This window comes from Rattus norvegicus, chromosome 11 (genome assembly GCF_036323735.1).
Source record: "Rattus norvegicus strain BN/NHsdMcwi chromosome 11, GRCr8, whole genome shotgun sequence".
NCBI lineage: Eukaryota > Metazoa > Chordata > Mammalia > Rodentia > Muridae > Rattus > Rattus norvegicus.
Genome location: NC_086029.1, coordinates 68,197,773 through 68,217,752, shown reverse-complemented (window position 1 = coordinate 68,217,752; position 19,980 = coordinate 68,197,773). Strand labels below are relative to the sequence as shown.

The window sequence follows — 19,980 nt, the reverse complement described above, 5'->3', positions numbered from 1 at the left end:
TGAGACCAACTCAGAAAAGATTACAGCACTTACAGCAGAGTTCTCCACATGTGCTGTATAATTGTAGACATGGTAAGTGTTTATAATAGTAAAAGCTGGTCACTTGGGGCTGACAAGATGGTTCAAGCAGTAAAGGTATCCACCATGCAGTCAAGGTGACCTGAGTTCAATACCTGGGGCCTAGAGTAAAAGAAGAGAATCAACTTCCAAAACCTATCCTGACCTCTGAGACACCTTTTTGGCCTAGAATTTTCTAGAGTTAAAAGACAGCACTGACTTTCCTTCTTTCTTTCCTTCCTTCTTTCTTTCTTTCTTTCTTTCTTTCTTTCTTTCTTTCTTTCTTTCTTTCCTTCCTTCCTTCCTTCCTTCCTTCCATCCATCTCTCTCTCTCTCCCTTCCTCCCTCTCTTTCTCCCTCCCTTCCTTCCTCTCTTCCTTCCTGCCTTCCTGCCTTCCTGCCTTCCTTCCTTCCTTTTGGTATGGATGTTATAGAGTCATACCTAGAACAAGGATTGTGTTAAGATTACTATAGGAAGAGGCAAAGAATGAAAGGGAGCTCTTTCTTCTGACATGACACCAACAAAGGAAACATGAGCCACACTTCCTGAGAATAAATTTCTCAGGAACCACGGGTTTGCAGAAGAGAAAGATTAATGGAGGGTTTCTGTGTGACTTCTCTACAGCAGCAATAGCAACTTCAAATGAGTTTGGGTGTATCCACCATAAAAGTTATTGGTTGAGCCAAAATCTGAACTGACAGAGGCAGTAGGCCTCAGAACCTGACTGTCTAGGCTCTGTTCTGGCTTCTGCATGACTTTGCTTTTGCTATTTAACCTTTTTGTGTCTTAGTATTTTTTCCTGTAAAGTAGGGGGTAATAGTATTTTAAATTTATGCTACTGGGAGGGTGAAATGAAGCAATGCATTTATAGATTAGAATCATCCCAGACACAATGGAAGAGCTCAACCAAAATTAGTGCCACTGATCAGCTGTTTGACATAGCCATGGCAGTGGGGGAAAATGGTTAGATTATTGCTAGGAGAAATCCACAAGGCACCTGTGTGACAGTTGCCTAAAAGCTTTTACTTAATGCCCTATTTAGTCGGACAATCCTGGTACATCTTTTGTCATGGGATTCTCCATCTCTACAAATGCCTTGCTGTGACTGTCATCAATTTAGGTCACTTTAAATCAGCATCACCAGGTCGGTTCTTGAAGCTACCATTCACTACACACATATCTTCCTCTTCGTTTTCCTCACAAACTAAGCAAGAAGCCACAGTGGAACTGTTGGCATCCAGCAGTCTAAATCCACAGCCCATTGGTTTACCTCATCTCCAGCTTCTGTTCTTCTCTGTGTTACATTGATTTATGTCTGTGCTTAAGATGACAAATGCAATCCTTGGAACTGGTTAAGTCCAATGTGTAGTTTTTTAAATAAATAAACTTTTCAATAATAAAGTTGAGCAATTTTTTGAAGGTTGATAATTTTTTTTGAAGATCTCCTTTTATTGAGCCTATCCTTCCCTCCAGACTCTGTGTGCAGACCTCCTCAACCCCATTTGCTTACTTAGCGTGGTACTCTGAGTATTGCTGTCCTAGTTGTTTGGAGGGGTGGTACTGATGGTGCTGGAAGGATGAAATCCATATGTCCATCGAGTATTAGACCTCTAAGCCACACCCAAGCCCTCTCTGTGGTATCCCTTTTCTGTATCTATATATGTATGATGATGGCAGAAACTAAAGGAATTGCCATCACACATGGATCCCCAGTATCCTCTACCACCTTTCAACTCTCTCTGGAATTGCCTTGCTTTAGAACTCTGTCCTGACCTGCTGGTGCTCTTTCACGATGCTTCCTTCTGATCTCCAGTAGTGTGTCTCCCAGGTCTATTCTCCACTCATTTATGATGTCTGTGTTTGTAAGTCTCCAGCTTTGTTGCACTCCCTGAGTACTTAATTTCTTCACTCTTTGCCTCCCACACATGATCATCCACTTTCTCAAAACTGGCTGTTGCCACAGGAAGAACAGGCCAAGGGCTGGAGTCAGAGCAGACCTAGTATTTTACTCAAAGTGTTCAGAGTTGGAAACCAGACTGCGAGGACCAGATAAGTGATTGAAGGGGGCATAGCATCAAAACCAATGTCATTGGGTCAAAGGGTTGGGTGTAGACATAGAAACAGGAGGCAGAGCCAGAGAGCCTATGGCCCAATGGGCAGAGCGATGGGAGTCAAGGAAAGACTCATGCTTATAACTTATAACTATAAGCTCTGTACAATAGAGCCACTGTCTAGTTCCTTCATCACCCTAATATGGCACCTTAAGAGTACCCCAGTATATTGTAAGCACTCTGTATTGTTTGTAGAATGAATAAATAACTTGAGTGATCGGCACAGAGACTGCAGTTGGGACTCAGCAGTGTTAACTGGCTATCACGAAGTTGAAGGAGGCTTCCCTGGGTGGCTCTTGAGGTTTATTTGAGCTACATTGTTCTTCTGGAGGTAAAGAGTATTGTATCTTTGACCCCCTATATTTGTTTTAAAAAATTGCCTTTCATTGGCTACAAGAGTAAGACGTGTATGCTTGCAGGCAGACATGATGCTTTGTAATGCTGATTGAACTTCCTAGCTCCTTACATCTTAGAGTTTAGAGTGAACCAGAACCTTCTGAAGTTGAGTTCTGTGTCGTGCTCTGTCTGGATTCCTTTCTTGCAAAAACCTTCAAAGGTGGCTCCTATGAGATTCTGACTCAGCAATCATGGGTCTTTTACAATGACCCTCTATGGTGATAAGATGAAATGGGGATTTCTTCACAGTAATCCAATGATTGGGATAAGCAGAGAAGTTTAATTTGGGTATGTTTGATCGGTATTGATTTAACACGGTCTCTTTGGCATATAACACTCCGGCAGAAAATTGTTGCAAACGTAATCTGTAGTGTCCGTCTACCTTGATGAGCTCTCAATTGAATTTTGTAAAGCAAAAGGTATCTGTTCTAATTACACCCGAGTCTGATTCACACTTGGCTCTGTTAGCATTTTGAGCTAAACCCTACTTTGTGGTGAGAACTGTGCCATCCTGTGTTATACAATGGCAAAGAGAAATCTTCACTTCTGCTCACAAGATGCTAGTGGCATCTTCCCACCTCACTGGGCCAACACCAAATCTGTCTGGACACTACCAGATGCTCCCTCATTGTGAGGAGAACAAATTATTAAACTCTGTTCTAAGGAAGTTCTCAGGCCCATGAAGCGGCACTTTACTTGAAGGAGGGCATGGGTTCACCATAAACTTCTTAACTATAGCACCTTACTTGATCACACACACACACACACACACACACACACACACACACACACACAACAACAACAACAACAACAACAAGAACAACAACAACAACACACACACACACACACCAACACAGTACACATAAATAAGTATACTGCAACTTCTCTATTAAATTGGAAGCTGTACTTTTTCTGTTTTATATTTCTTCAAATATAAGAGTGTTTGGTCAAACATGACACTTAACATGTTGGCTAACTCCACAAACAAGCCAAAGAGAAGGAATTCTCAGGATGTAAATGCCAAGAGAGTATTTTTTTCTATTTTATTTATTGCTGCTTTCCAACATCTAGAAGAACACTTGATGCTAGTAATAACTGGTGAATGAATTGTTACTTTATTTTTAAAATATACTTTAAATTAAAATACGATCATATTCTTATGAAAAAAGCTGTTTACATAAGATCCATCCCATTTCCTAAAATATTATTAGAGTGATTAAGTGGGACTCAATACTATCTTTAGTCTGTATTTTCCAGTCTCCTTCCTTGCTTCTCTGATGTATGAGGTCATCTCCTTGACCAAGCTTATCTACTGATACTTTCTCACGTGATCCCAATCATGTCATTTTCTCTCAGAAAAATTTCAAGGTCTTCATCTGGTCAAATAAATATGGTACACACAAGATTCCACACCCCCCTATGTTTTTTCCCATGACCCATAGGGCCATTGATTACTGAAAGCATGGCACTTCCTGCTTTGAATTATTATGGCCCTATGTGCATATCATCTCTTTCATGTAGCCTTCAAACTTCCTGAAGGCAGAATAAAAATGCCATTATTTTAACACCATAGGATTATTATATATACTATTATATTTACAGCATTACAAATATTTGATGACATGTTAAAGTACGATATTCTATTGTTTATTTGTTGAGTTATTCAATGAATATTTATGACCACCTAGATATCTTACCCAGGTATGCGTTAGAAGACAAAACAAGTATATTCTGGGCTATTTGAGTATTTATATTGGTTGGAAAATAGTGTTACTGAATGCAGTAAGAAGCAGATTCAGAGTCAGCAGACTGGCATAAATACAGCCTCTGTCACCACTAGGTGTTGATTGTGTTCACTCTCAGTGTCTCTGTGTCCTGTCTGGGGTAAGGAAGGGCATTTGCTTTCTCTATTATGCATTTATGCAAAGGAGGGCAAACAAAATTTCATTAATATAAAAAAATTTCAAATGATACAGCCTAGTGATTTAAATTTGTCCACAATTCCTACTCTTCCCATCTTCAACAGATGGCGTCTCAGCCTTCTTCCCTGAGAACAGACTTGTTTCTAATAAGTTGAATAAGGCAGAGGTGACATGCAATCACTAGCAGGGAGAATGTGACATTAAAAAGGCACGTTTCGGTAGCCATTATTCCTTGAAGCATTTTGTCAAAGGGAATCAAGCAGCTATACTGGAAGCAACCCTAGTGAGAGAACCAGGCAGGCCCTCTAGCAATGACTCACCACACTAAAATTCCTAAGTTGCTCCTGGATTCCCAGCTCCTGAAACCATTTGAGATGCTTTATAACTTATTAAATGTCAGTAATTTTCACATAGCAATATAAAAAATACACAGGATATAACAGAGGTTTAAGATATGTATGATTATTATTATTATTATTATTATTATTATTATTATTATTATTATTATTGAATCTGCTGATGTTTGCTAATGAACATGCATGTCTCAGTCTGCTGCAATTCATTGGTGAAACAATGGCCATTGGAAAATGGTAGCTTCAAAGAGAAGGAGGAGGGTGAAGACAGGGAGGAAGGAGAGGAGGAGCAGGGGAGGAACGGCATAATGAAAGACTAAGAACAAGAAAAAGTCCGCTGGCTTTGAAGCTTCTGATGGGTGAGTTGCAGGCTTTGCTCACCTGCCACCTGCTTCTCACTTTCTGCAAGGTAGCTGTATGTGACAGTGTCTGTAGGCGAAATGCAAAATGCTACCAGCTAAAGCAATTATTCATTCCAGCAGCCCGCTTTTATTTTACTCCATTTCGGCTCTCATTTCCAGACAAAATTGATAGTTTTAATTAAATATGAAATGAAAGTCATACATATACTTTAGTTTTTTTAAATCAGAGAAGGTCGCCATGCATCTCTGTAATGTACAATGGACACAGACATGGGGATTGAGATTTATTTGTCTCAATGCCTACCTCTGAGATTCCCTGCCATTTGTGACTTTACCATAGCAACGCTGACCAAAGGCTCCCACTGTTAATGATGCCATACTTGGCTGGGCTGAATTCACCACACTCACTAGCCATCTTGGTGAATTAATTTGAGGCCAGACAAATTTAACATAAAATGCTCTGTCTTGGGCTCCCACTATCCCGATTTGCGACTGTTTTATTTAACTCCCCAGTGAGAATACAGCTGTGGACGATCATCAGCGTATTAACTATTTAATAATGAATACGGAATTTAAATTCCTCATTGAATATTTACCAAACTCAATTTTTCCACAGCTTCAAGTGTTAACTCTTGAAAACTTTGAGAACAATTACTTTGCTTCAAATTCCATAGCAAGGAAGGGCATAAATGATGCAAATCTGCTAGTTCCAACCACCCAATTAATTAAAGGATTAATTGATTATGTAAATTAAAAGTAGTCTGAGAACATTCTTACTTGTAGGAGATACTTCGGCATCTGGAAAGGTTTGTGCACCCAGGGTAGAACCTGTCACATTGGGTAGACGTTTTGTTGGGGCAGTCCCAGAATCTGAAAGTGTAAAGCAGATATTTACAATGGATAAAATATTGTAAAAAAAAATACTTACTTAGCTCTAAAATACTTTAATTTCCTCATTATCTAGCAAATCAGTATTGAGGACTTGCTATGGGTCAGACAGTGAGATGCATTGGTGAGTGGGGAAGGCAGTAAAATGTTTTTCATTGGTGTGCTTGCATGTATGCATGTAAATTGAAGCTAAGGTGTGTTGTTTTATTTACACTTTATATTCATTCTATTTCCTTCAACCACCGTTAGTGTGCTTTACAAATAGTCCTACTGGAGAAGATTTTAAACACTCATTTTGTTTTATGTACGTGGGAGTTTTGCACGTTCGTGCACCATGTGCACCAGGCAGCTCCCTGGGAAACCAGATGAGGCACAGGAGCTCCTGGATCTGGAATTGTAGCCCAGTAAGTGTAATGTAAGTGGAGAGAGTTGCCCACTACGTGGGTGCTGGGAATCAAATCCAGGTCCTCGGGACCAACAGCATAGCCCAACTGCTGAACCAGTCTCCTGCCCCTGAAGGATTTTTTTTTAAATTACAAGTATAAGAAGGACTTCTTGACTTTTAAAAAATACATATTAAGTGTAGTTGGTTAATTTTTTATTCTGGACGATTTTCATGACTTTTCTAGACACAACGTTACTGCTTAGGAAAATCATTAGATTAATAAAAGGATCATACTCTATTTTTGCTTGCCATCTAGGATTTGTTTGACCTCTTCAAATGATATCCCAGTTTGGGGCCATCTCATATTCCCAACTTTATGTCTTGGTGTTGATTAGCATGTTTCCATTTCTCATGAGCTGCATATTCTATCCAAAAGGCAGATGTTTCAGCTCAAACACAGTAAACTCATGAAGACTTACTGGTCATTGTGCTGTTTTCTGACATTTTCTCATTTTCAAGCTTTTTTAATATAAACCTTTTTTAAGATTGCAGAGTTCTAAGGAATCTTTGTGATATGCTCTTTTCCCTTACTGTTAGTGCTAGCAACGATCTTGCCACTATGTTCCATGGGTCATGCCCCTCCAATGAAACAATGGGCTTGTCCCTCGCTGTATTTGCAGATGTTGATAATGGAAATGATGTATATAAAAGTGGCGAAAGGTCAACCTTATGTGTCTGTCTGATTGCTTTTAGATAATCATCATTGTCTTCTAGTACAGCAAGCTGAGAAGATGAAGTGTGGAGCTACAAGATAAATGCCTACATGAGCTCCTCAGTGGAAGGCTTTTACAAAGCCTGTAATCCAATACCAACACTCAAATCCCACCCATGCCCTATGCTCATGGATAAAGTATGTTTGGATATACTCATATTACTTTGTTTACATGTTGTCTATTACAGACTTTGTGCTGTAGTCCTTAGTGGAGAGTTATGACCAAGTTAATATTATTGATTAAAAAACTGAAACATTTATTGTCTCATCTTTTACAGATGAAGAGTTAATTCCTAGAATTAAAGGTATTGATTATGTTCAGTTCCAGTGTTCTACAGTGCAAGGCATTGATATTTCATTGATGAACATTTTTGTTTAGAATATAATTCTTCTGTATATAATACACAAATATCTTTAGAAGCTGAGAGGATTAGCTTCTTAGTTCACTTTGAAGATTTTTTTTTACATATTGATTTTTATTGCATATTGAGAAGAGCTCTTTCACCCATGTCTAGATCCTACAAGAAACCAGAAAGTGTCTGTCTGGTTTCAAATTGGACTGAAAAGTAGAAACATTGCCTTGGTCAAAATAAAAGTCAGGGCTGTAAAAAAGACATGTTTCTAGCCTAACAGAGAAAAGTGATTTTCCCAACACTTGGATGTACAATCTGCAGAGTTGCCTCATGTATCTTTCCAGTCATTGCATGGGATGCAGTGTTGGAAGGGGTGGGCTTCTGGTCCTAAGCAACTCCATCCTTTCTGAATTCTCTACTGTGTGAAGTCACTCTGCTGTAGGCTCAGGAACTCTCAGAAATCACTTCAGACACAGCAGCAGCCTTGAGTCTAGGCCACAAGAACTGAGTCAGTTAGTTTTGTGCCTTTTTGTGAACAAATATCAGTGTACCAGACCTTAAATGCTCTACCTAAGAAATGAGCTAAATCATTGGGCATGTTGGATCCTTTCTTCCTAAAGTGTCACCTACAGACAAGTGGAAGAGGTTCCTCTCAGGGTCTGGTTAGAAATGTAGAACTCAGCTCCAGACTTACTGAATGAGAATCTACATTTTAACAAGCTCCCTCGGTGATTTATATACATATTAAATTCTTAATTTAGGTTTTCAAGAACCCTGGGAGCAGTCACAAATAGGAAGCTTGTCTCACTGCAGGAAGTCATGAGGCAAGAAGTGTTTATCTAGAATCTTCCATTTTAATGCTTAGTGTTCCTCTTCTCTCGGCTATAGGGGTATATTTCTGGCTTTCTCTATATGCCAAAATGGTACATGATAGAAATTATGCATCAAGAACACATATAGTGCGCGTGCATGCGTGCGCACGCACACACACACACACACACACACACACACACACACACACACATATCCCTAGTCAACCTTCAGCTCTATCACAGATGGCTTGATTTCAACAGTTATAATTGGTATTAAACCCTGATCAGTGTTAATGACAGCTATGATATTTACAAAACTAGAGAGATTTTATAATCAACTTTTAGGTTAAAAGCAAACAAAATATCCTTCTCCTCCTTCTCAAAGAAGCAAATAATCTAGAGATGCTCCAATAAGAGGAGCATCTCAGAGGAATATTACCTCTCAGCCTTCAGTATTATGATCTTTGTCCTAGACCAAAGGACAAAACCTCCTAGAACAAGGAGAAAACTTCTCCCATTTCCCCACTGAGTTTCTTTTCTTTTCTAGAAAAGTCTCTCAGTTTCTCTCTTCTGGCCCTGAGAGGGTAGGTTTTTCTTCTCTTTTCATTTCAGTATCTTGTCATCGATAAAAGCTTGGTGTGGCAATTTTAATGAGAAAGGTCCCCCAGGGGTTCATGTATTTGAACACCTGTTACCCCATTGAAGGGTGCTATTAGGGTAAGGTTTTCAGAACTCTTGAGAGGTGGAGCCTGGCTTCAGAAAGTCCATCACCTTGGAGAGAGGTTGAAGGTTCACCTCACCTCACTTTATTGTGCTTTCTGTTTTCCTCCACCCCTCCCATTCTCTCTGTTCTCTCTGTGTGTGATTAGCCTTGGTGTGTTCAGTCAGCTTCCCGTTCCTGCCAACATGCTGTGTCTTGCCCACCACTGATGGTCTCTACCCATCTAAAACTCAAAACTCTTCCTTTTCAGTGATGCTTTTGGTCATGGCAGTTTGTCATAACAACAGCAAAGTAACTGATACACTTGGCAAAGCAATAATTTATGTGACAGGCACCAGGGGTGTACTCCAGAGTTCAGAAAGCATCTCTTAGGACTACCCCAGAGATCGTGTCTGCCAGCAGTGCTTACGAACCTGGAACTCATAATGAAACATGACTCAAGAATGCCTTTGCTGTACGGAGCCCTGATTGTGCCTTTAGACTCATTCACGGTGATTTGTGTTTGAATGGGATCATAAGGGAGCTATAGTTTTGCGAAACTCCAAGATTTACTGTGTTCACTATCTCATGGCACAGGCTAAAGGTTCATTTGGTGATTAAAATTTACCTCATGGCTCTGAGTCTAAACTTATACAATAAGAAGGGCTTCCATGAAAAATATGAATTACAATGAGTTCAGGGTATGAAAATCGGTATTCTATTTTACTTTAAAGTCTTTCATTATTTTCTGATATTTAAACAAAGCATGAGTTTAATATGAAAAGACATTGGTTTGTGGTGGTGGTGGTGGTGGTGACACATGGGAATAGTATTTTGTTTGGAAACCAAAGGTTTTAGAGTCTTTTAGGTCATGGCTTCAGATTCTGCCAAAGCTCTCGGCAAATCCACATGCAGCATGGTAAACTTCATATTGTTCCAAGACTGCACCCCTCCTTATGTGTCGTCTTCTAGGAAAAACCTATGCTTATTCTTTAGGGACCTAGGTAAAGTCGAGGAAGGTTGTTTTCATATAAACTCATCATAATTTCTGAAGGAGTGCCTTGGAATTCACAGTGATTCTTTCTTATGTTTAAATACATGCACACAGCTAGAGTCACAGGGGATAATGGCTTTGACTCAGCATGGAATGGAGCCTACTTGTGAGTAGTGGGAAAGGATTTGTGTTAAGACATGTAGTCCTTCGTCTAAAGATCCAGTAACCAACCATTGTATCTGTAAGGACTCTGTCAGGGCACTATGCAAACTGTCCTGTGTAAAAGTCTTCCTGTATAAATTAGTATGGTTTTATGAATATGATATAGACAACATTTATGAAGATAGGATAACAGTTAAAGTCCTACAGAGCTATAATAGTGATTTACAAAGCTGTTTTCTTTGGTCCAAGTACTACTAAATATGCACATTTGATGGCTATCCTTACAGGCTTTCTGAAATAGTCATAGCCATTGTCATTGTGTTTGCCGAGACATTTGTTATATTTTATATAATAACATCTCAAGTATTTTATGTGATTCAGGGTAGTAAGTCTTCTGGTTTTTCAAATTTTGTAATAACTGGAGTGCCTGAATATATTAATTTTTCTAGTCATAAAAGTCTCCATGAAGATACCATGCTTCCAGCAAGGGTAATGAAGTTATTATGGTTTGCATGTGTTGCCCATATCTAAATAGTGAATTATGCATGTTGTGATTACTTAAATATTTTCATTGTTTACATTTATTTATTTGAGTGTTTGTTTATGTCATAGCACACATGTGAGGATCAGAGGACAACTTTCCAGAGTCTGTTCTCTTCTTTCACCACATGGGGTTTGAGGATGGGACTCCACTGTCTGTCTTCATAGCAAAGTGCCTTGACGCCCCCCTGAGTCACTGACCAGTCCTATGTATTTTTATGACTTAGGAGTTTTAAGATAGCTTAAATTTCAATTAATCATAAGTGTTATTAATGTTCATTGGATGATAAGTGAACCAGAATGCTAGCTTGTTAAACAAAATGATTGACTGGCCGTGTTGCCTCATGGCTCTAATTCTTGTACTTGGGAGGCTGAAACAAGCAGATTGATAGAAATTAGAGACCAGCTTATGCTAGATACTGAGTTCTAGGCTACTGTAGGCAACAAACTGTAAAGCCTGTCTGGGAAAAAAACAGAAAGAAAGTAAAAATGAATATGATAATGATAAAAAATCACTGTAATTGTATAGAAAAGGAAATCATCTGATTTTTTCTTTGAAGAAATTATTTTTAGATTCTACATATGAATCGTTTAATATTTAGAAATATAGTAATTTGGGGTTATATAAAGAGCTTTCTGGTATTGTACTGGTGTGAAAAAGAAAAACTTCTATCCTTTGTAAATTAGTTATGTGGCATTCTTGGTTAACTCTTATTGACTTTACTCAACAGGCAACTCACCCAAGGAAAATGTGATGGGTTGTGATGAAGTATTCCACATTTTATTTCCAGGGCCTGGCGACAGAGCCATACACCAAACTGTCATATTGTTTGATTGGGATGTTCTATTGTGCATCCTTGTTAGAACCGACTTCAGTTCCCAAAATCCGCTACTGCTATTTTTTTCTTCATTTGTAATGTATATTCCTGCAAAAGTCAAATGAAACCTGATTAGTCACGGAGATTTTCTGGATCAGCCAGACAATGATGCCAAGACTCTGCAAAATAAAATTTGCTTTTACTTTGTTTTAGAATGAGGATCTCCATTTGTTGCCCACACTGGCCTTTAACTCATGGCTCAAGGTGTCGTCCCACTCTGTCCTAGTAGAGAGCCCACAGACTTATTCTGCAACACACAATTAATTTATAGTAATGGAGACTCTCAAGCAGTTAGCCTTTAGCTTCTGAGAAGCAAGGCCCACTTCTTAAAGCTGGAATTAATCTGAGCCATTATTATTACTATTGACCCATAATCAGGCTGTAATATACATTCATTATATGCGTTTCCTTATGACTATGGGTCCAAGGACTTGCGGGTAGATTATTATAACCCATTAGTGCCATTTAGTAATGGTGAGATTGGTGATTTGTACTTGAATTGGTTTGAGCATGTGAAGGGCTCTTCTGTAGACTGCTCATACAGTAAGAATATACCAAATATATACAATTAATACAATATAAAAGCTAACATCCTGGATATGAGCCTCCCACTTTTGTGCTGCTTTGTGTATATTGGTTCCCTAATTTAAGGAAGTGTGTGTGAGTGTGGTTCTCTTAGAGTGAAGGAAGAGTGTGTTGTGTGAATTGGCCCTCCTCATCCTCATCAAAATGTAATGGATGATGTGTATTCTAATTCTGGTACTATATCATACTCTTTTCCTGTATATTGATAGCATTTCCAGTTTGGGTCCCATTAGCTTTCTCTAGAATCTTATAACAATCACTGTTAGGATAACTTCCAAATTGCATGCACTGTAGCAGTAAATTATGATAAAAATTATCTGTCCCCGCAGGACAGATCATTCTGAACTCACGCAAAGTCTTTACAGTAAAGCTCCTTTTTTTAATTTTTTGAGGCTGGGTTTGGTGTATCTCTGGCCTCAAATTCATTATGTAGCCTAGCATGACCTTGAACTCATGATTCCCCCTTTCTCTACCTCCCAAATGCTAGGATTGTAGGTCTATTCCAACGTGCCTGGCTCACATGAAAGGCGTTTGCTGCCAATTCCGCAGTAACTAGTTGGAAAAGTATTAGCTAAGTGCAGTTGTATGCTGGCGGAATTCTGATCACAACATCTGGCCTCTTATTTGAGAAAATAATAGGCGTATCCTATCTGGGTGCTTCATTTATACAGTGTTTACTTAATGGGAAAATACACTTACCATAACATTTAACACATAATTTTGGGAGGGTGTTGTGTTATCATTGGCATAAACTGCTTTTCAAGTGAACTCTTTAACCAGGAAAGAGTTCGTCAAGGGGATCGATATAATCACCCAGCAGCAGAAGCTTTAATTTTAGAAATTAAAAGACATAAATAACCAAGAGCGTCGTGACTCAGTTATTTTTCATCGTGGTAAAGGAATGAGTCAGTGGGAGGCCTGTTGTCCAGGCACAGATGCTGGATGTTATGCTGCCATGGTTAGCACCTATGAGAAGTACTATGAAAATACTCCGTGAAATTGTCTCAGTGTGGATTCCTGCCCCAGGGACTTAATCCTTTCCAGTAAATTTGTTCCTTGTAAAGGAACTAACTCTTTTATAGCCATCGCTCCTGCTGCACCCTTAGGTCCTGGCCCAGATATTTATAAGAAACTGGGAATTATTATCACTTGATTTCAGTGGTGTCAGGAAAATTGAAGATGATATATTAAAACAATAAAGAAACATGAGAGCAGATAGAGATGCTACAAAGGCAGAGATATTTTTTATAACTAATTATGTTTATTTCAATGGTTTTGTCCTCATAAGGGATATTTGCTTTTAGTGACACAAAGTTAATAAAGCGTGCGTTGTCTGAAGAAATCAACTTTTATTCTGAAAATGTTGCTTTCTCCTCTCTTGGAGGAACAAGATGATGTATCAGAAAGTGACACCTAGTAGGGAAGATGATGTTTTCCTTGGAACAATTACTTTTAAATGCCAAGGTCAACCTGGACACCATGTCTTTCTAACCCTTGGTAATGCCAATCCATTCCCAGGGCGTTGTTTCTTTACCTTCTTCATTGCCTTGAAAAAGTCTTCCATCTATTAACCAGGTAATACTTGCTTTGGGGAAAACATTCTTCAGAAGGCAGGTAAATACTCTCTAAATAGACCGAAAAAGGATTATTTGTACATTTGGAAGAAATTCATGCTCACGATGTCTCCATTTACGTAAGACAAATTAGCAAGAAATGATTCTGTTTACCTTTACTTGTGCACAGGACATACAAGGGCTATTGCCATTAGGGGTCTTTGCAATTTTTTGGCTAGAATCCTAGGTCAATTTAGGAATGTAAGGTTATTCTAATGTTAGATGAGGTTTATGGTTTCTGAAAATCAGAACTGGTCCTAAGTTAGTACTAAATGGAAATCAAAGTGTAGAAGGAAGGGACCACAGCAGGCACAGAACAGAGTGGAAATGTTGCAAGACCAAGAGGGAATTGAGCCATTATTTTTGTTTCTGAAATAGCATAAAATACAATCTGTAATAATGGTCGTATAAACAATTTTAAGGGAATATATCATTTTGGAGTTTAAAAGTCTTCATAATACTTCTTGCCTTTGGTCTCGATTCTCTAAGGCAGAGTGTGCATGTTTTCCATTGATAGGTAACAAAGAGCAAAAATCAAGGTATCATGTGGATAAAGGAATTACGATTAATTAATGGTCTTTCAGTCCAACAGGTTCCTTGGTAAAACATTTTGGTTTGAAATAAACAACACATGGAAAGATGAGTAGCACAGTGGTTTGTAGGAGAATGCCTCCCACCCCCAGTTATACATTCTAGTTGGTGGACTGTTTAGGAAGGATTAGGGGGTGTGGCCTTGTTGGATGAGGTGTGTCACTGGGGCTAGACTTTGAGATTTCAAAAGCCCACACCAGGCTCAGTCTTTTTCTTTCTGCTACTGCCTATGGATAAAATTTAAGCTCTCACCTACTGCTCATGTCTGATTGCCTTCTGCTATGGTCCCCAGTGTGACGGTCACCGGCTCGCCCTCTAAAACTGTAAACAAGCCCCCTGCTTTCTTTAATAAGTTTCCTTGGTCATGGTATCTCCTCACAGTGAAAGAAAAGTAATTAAGATAGGTAGCTATGTTATTAAAGCAGAGAAATAGGCACAGAGTTAATTAGATCTCATTTTCAACACCTTTCAGTTTTGGAACATGCTGATTTTACTGCATGTGTGGTGAACATACCCAAGTATGTTTGTTAGTTCTCATGATTTTGTCTTATGATCTATAAAATTGTAATCCCACTTCTAATTATCTATTTTCTTATTACCAATGTGTGAATTTTGCATATGCCTGGTCCTGTTCTTTGTACCTAAATGTTTCCCACAATTGTTGAATCTGATAATAGTTAACTAGTAAAGAACAGTGAACTCTCTGTAATGCTGGCATGCCAATCTACCAACTAATTACTCTCAAATAAGCCAAACCTTTAAAGCTGGAAAGCTAAACTCAAGGGTACCAGGAGACATCTTTCTGGTAGACACCTCTTTACATGCAGTTTCCTGCCCCTCAGTATATTGCAGTTAATTAGGAAAAAAAGACTTCCAAAGGTTTGACTTTTATATCTTGGATAGCAGAAATACTGTAGCTCTCAGTATTTCTGATTTTTGAAAACATTTGCTTTTGATTTTCAGATAATTTCATACATGTGACTGGGTTGCAGAACTGAGAAAATTATGGGCTGGGGACAAAGCTCCATGGTAGAGTGCTTACATGAAACATCCGGCACTCTTTGTTTCATCTCCAGCATGTTTTGAAGTGCTACTTTTCTCCCTTTTCTTAAAACATCAAAATTAAAACTAGGTCCCCTAGATTATATACTTGTACTAAATAAGAAAAATTTAGTTTACTTAATTTATCAAGATACCAAAAATTGATTTTTATGCGCTGCTGGTCCACAGTGGAGTAGAGTGATTTAAGAAATGAAATGGTAACAACAAAGTGGTTACACTTTGTGTTAAACCCAATGCCCCTGACCTTCCCATGACTCATGTCTTCTACCATCAGCCAAATGCCCAAGGATGGGGAATAGGAACACTACCGTTAAGAGACAGTTCTGCTGAGATCATTGATTTGCTGAAGAAGTTTCTGCCAACTCCAAAAAGTAGCTGAATCTATTGAACTTGAAATGATTCAGATTTTAAATATTTGTTTGAGTTTTATTTACCCCGTGGTAAAACACTGAGCAAAACCCAGCTTTGTGGAGGAATAGGTTTAAGTCATTTTACAGGTTGCAATCCACCTTTGGGAGTAGTCAAGGGAGGAGCTCAAGGAAGAATCACCCCCAGATTTGCCTTCCAATGATTGATTCAAGAATATGGGTCTTATTCTAAAATCCCTCTCATCTTTCAAACTGAAATGGTGGAGGGTATAAGAGTTCAATCTTAGTTGAAGTGCGTCAGGGGATAACAAACACAAATACTCTTGGTGGGGAAGAGGTGCCGTCTTTATGAAGGACCTTGTAAAATAACTGGTTAATGCTTATCTCTGCTTAGCTTACAAATGAATGAGTCTCAGATTATGGTTTATTTATTTGGCTTGATAATTACTGGGGCATTACCCCTAATCCACTTTTGTAACAGCTGGATGAAATGGCTACTTCCCTAGCTGTGAACTCCAAATACTTGCTGTCTGAATATTTCTGGGTTATTTCTCCTTCAGCAGTCTGGCATTCTGGGACAGGGGAGCATTTGGGCATGTGTTGCTGGTCCATCATACCTAATGGAGACTTCCTTTTCCCCATTTTGTCCTCCTTTGTCCTCCCTCCTCTCTTCTTTCTTCTTCTCCTTCTGGCAACCCCCAGCCCAGTAACTCAAATTCCATTTCTCTCTTTTCTCCCCAATAATTAGCTGTAACCACCTTTATTTAAACCATGATTTTAGATTGGAGAGCAAGGTTTATATAGCATCACTTGGTGTATGTGAGGATCTGTTCACTGGGGGAAACTAGATCTTGAGGGCCAGCATTTAACATTTGAATGCACAGCACCGGACCAGCCCCCAGCAAGACCTGGCTTAAATGAGTAAGAAGAGAAATGCTAATTAAATCAGAAAGAAAAATGGAGTAACTATGTATAACAGCGCACATGCACACAAAGATTATTTTCACAGACAGGACAGGTATGGACCTAGATAGTTTGGGTATGCCTGTTAGGAAGTGGTGAGCAATACATGCCTGGATAGGTAAAATGGGTTCTTTAGCCAAGAGGAAAAAATACAAATTGGAAATGTGGTCCTGGAATCTGGGAAATTCTGGTAGATGACTGAATGTATGATTGCTCATTTTGTAGCTGGGTGTATAGTCCAAGGAATCTGGCCCCACCTCCTCTGTGTTGTATATAACCACATCTCTCTGATCTATTATGAGAAAACACCTCTAGGCAGCTTTTATTAATCATTCAAGGCATGTTTGTCTAAAAAGAGCACAAAATAGCACTGAGCCAAAATCTCCCCAATTTCTCGCCTCACCTTTAAGACTGATGATTCTAAGACTTTCAAGATCTACAGGAACATGATAGCCTCACAATTGTATGTAAAACTCATAGAATGCTAACATCCCCTAGGTTTTTTAATCTCTGCTGGACAGATGAACTGCCAAAGAGATGCCTGGAGCACATCAGTTATTTCCTAAGCTCCCTTCTTCCTAGAGATAAAAAATAAAAGCATCTGAAGGGGCTCGAGACCCCATATGTACAACAATGCCAAGCAACCAGAGCTTCCAGGGACTAAGCCACTACCTAAAGACTATACATGGACTGACCCTGGACTCTGACCTCATAGGTAGCAATGAATATCCTAGTAAGAGCACCAGTGGAAGGGGAAGCCCTGGGTCCTGCTAAGACTGAACCCCCAGTGAACTAGATTGTTGGGGGGAGGGCGGCAATGGGGGGAGGATGGGGAGGGGAACACCCATAAGGAAGGGGAGGGGGAGGGATTAGGGGGATGTTTGCCCGGAATAACACTCGAAATGTAAATAAGAAATACTCAAGTTAATTAAAAAAAAAAGAATTGTTTTCGCTAAAAAAAATAAAATAAAAATAAAAGCATCAAACACACCATGTTAAGATGGCTTTCCACTGTGCAGCCCACTGCCATGTTTTTGGCATTGTTGACTTGCCAAATAAATCTTCTTCCTCACTCCATTACGACTGTCTTTTTTGAGAGGTGAGTGGACAGGCTAAGTAACAATTCATGCACAGATGAAATACTGAAATGATAAATGTCTTGTTTATCATCTATGAATATATCCTAATTACTATAAATGCATTGTGATGGCAGTTTTTTCCATTGTGATGGATTATTTTAAGAATAATTTTGAAAGCATTAAGGTTTTTTTTTAAATGTACTTAGCTTACTGCTTTTTTTTTTTTTTTTTGGTTCTTTTTTTTCGGAGCTGGGGACCGAACCCAGGGCCTTGCGCTTCCTAGGCAAGCGCTCTACCACTGAGCTAAATCCCCAACCCCAGCTTACTGCTTTTTAAAAAAAGATTTATTTATTTATTTATTTATTTATTTATTTATTTATTTATTTATTATATATAAGTACAATGTAGCTGTCTTCAGACACACCAGAAGAGGGCATCAGATCTCACTACAGGTGGTTGTGAGCCACCATGTAGTTGCTGGGAATTGAACTCAGGGCCTCGGAAGAGCAGTCAGTGCTTTTAACTGCTGAGCCATCTCTCCAGCCCACAGTAAAATTATAAACTTAGAAATAGAGCCACTGATTATTGGCCTAACTCTATTTTGTCTCTCTGTGTATTTCACCATCTAATTTTCTCCTTGTGTCAGTGTTTCCTGCAGTTACCCTGGGTCCCAGGAGACAGAACCTATTAATGATCATCTTTTGGAGAAGGGGATGAGCATCAGTGAGCCTTGCAGGACAAAGAAGTCCCCAATGGGTAGGGCTATCAATATGGCAGGGCACCCTGTGAGAGAACTCTGCATTTCATGAGAACCAACTTATTCCTTTCATGTAACAACAGTGAGGGACATTGCGAGACCTCCTTGCAAGACCTGGAGCTGAGTAGTCACCAGCCACGCACACTAGGACCATAGGGCTTATTATTCATGCTTACCTTCTGAACCATTCCAAACAATATGCTACCTGTTGCTTGTGTGTCAGGCAGGGGAGTCATGGCCTGAGGGGTCACCATGGGTACCACTGGTTTGAATCCCTCCTCCCTGACTGTTCCTGCTAGATAATGCCATCGGCTGCTATTCGGACACTACAGAATTCAACTGCTGAAAGTAAAATTGTTTGAAAGGGGATCCAGCTGCCACTGCTGACCAATGAACTGAACTTTCAATTTCCTGATAATGCAGATGGGTTTACTCCAAAGAACTGTTTTTAAACAGGTCCACTTCCCCCCATATCCTTTCTTTTCCACTATGTCTGCTGGATAGTGGACTAGAAAGGAGGTTAAAGCATTTAATAACCATCATTAAAAATAGAATTTGAAAAATTAAAGTTACAGCAGGGGGTTTGGGGACTGTCGAGGGCTTCGAGCTGGATGAATGAATATATTTCTCATTCATTTATGAAATGGCCCAATAAGGAGAGAGACATCAGATGGGTTTTCAAGATGCAGTGTAATTTTCTGTTTATTTATCTGAATTTGAAATGGGTCAAATAAGGAAAACACCTGTTGTGAAGGTGCTTAGGGAAAGTTTGGGTGCCTGTTGGCTTTGCAGGCCATTGTGTCAGGAAAGGAGAGGTATGGGAGGCTGGGGCAGAAGGACAACCAGGCAAGCCTAGTCTGAGGACTTGCCCATTCCCTTCTCCTCCTAGCTTGCCAGATGCTCCTGTTAAAAACAGCTAAGTTTGCTGTTGAGAATCTTAACCTCAGAGAGCCCTCAGAGGGCAAACTTATACTGGGAAATATTTTACTTATATCTCAAGAGGCCTTTTGGCTTCTAGTCTCCACACTGTAGCAACTCTTAAAAAGCAAGAGTCTCCTCCTGTCAGCATGGCTGTGTGCCTTTTCACCTGTGAGGGCCTACCTTCGAGCACCCTGAACACTGTCAGCACGGAGCCTCTTCCTCCTGCCCTAAAATACAATCATCTGGCAAGAGGCACAGGAGCAGGAGGCAGCTAAGAGGGGAAATCAAGGGAAAGTCTGATGTTTGAATATTTAAACGTGCTTGTTGTAATGGGTGTCTAAGAACACTGAATTCA

General features: G+C 39.4%; 1 protein-coding gene across 2 annotated transcripts in view; it reads right to left on the bottom strand.

The window, feature by feature from the left end:
* Positions 1 to 19,980, bottom strand: part of Cd96 (CD96 molecule) — a 74,341-nt gene that overhangs the window by 21,514 nt on the left and 32,847 nt on the right. For both annotated transcript variants that reach the window (NM_001025032.1, XM_063270703.1), the window contains 3 exons: positions 13,806 to 13,896; positions 11,549 to 11,734; positions 5,980 to 6,072 (listed from right to left, as the gene is read on the bottom strand). In NM_001025032.1, the coding sequence (NP_001020203.1) occupies positions 5,980 to 6,072; positions 11,549 to 11,734; positions 13,806 to 13,896 (370 nt within the window). The remainder of the gene's footprint in view (positions 1 to 5,979; positions 6,073 to 11,548; positions 11,735 to 13,805; positions 13,897 to 19,980) is intronic.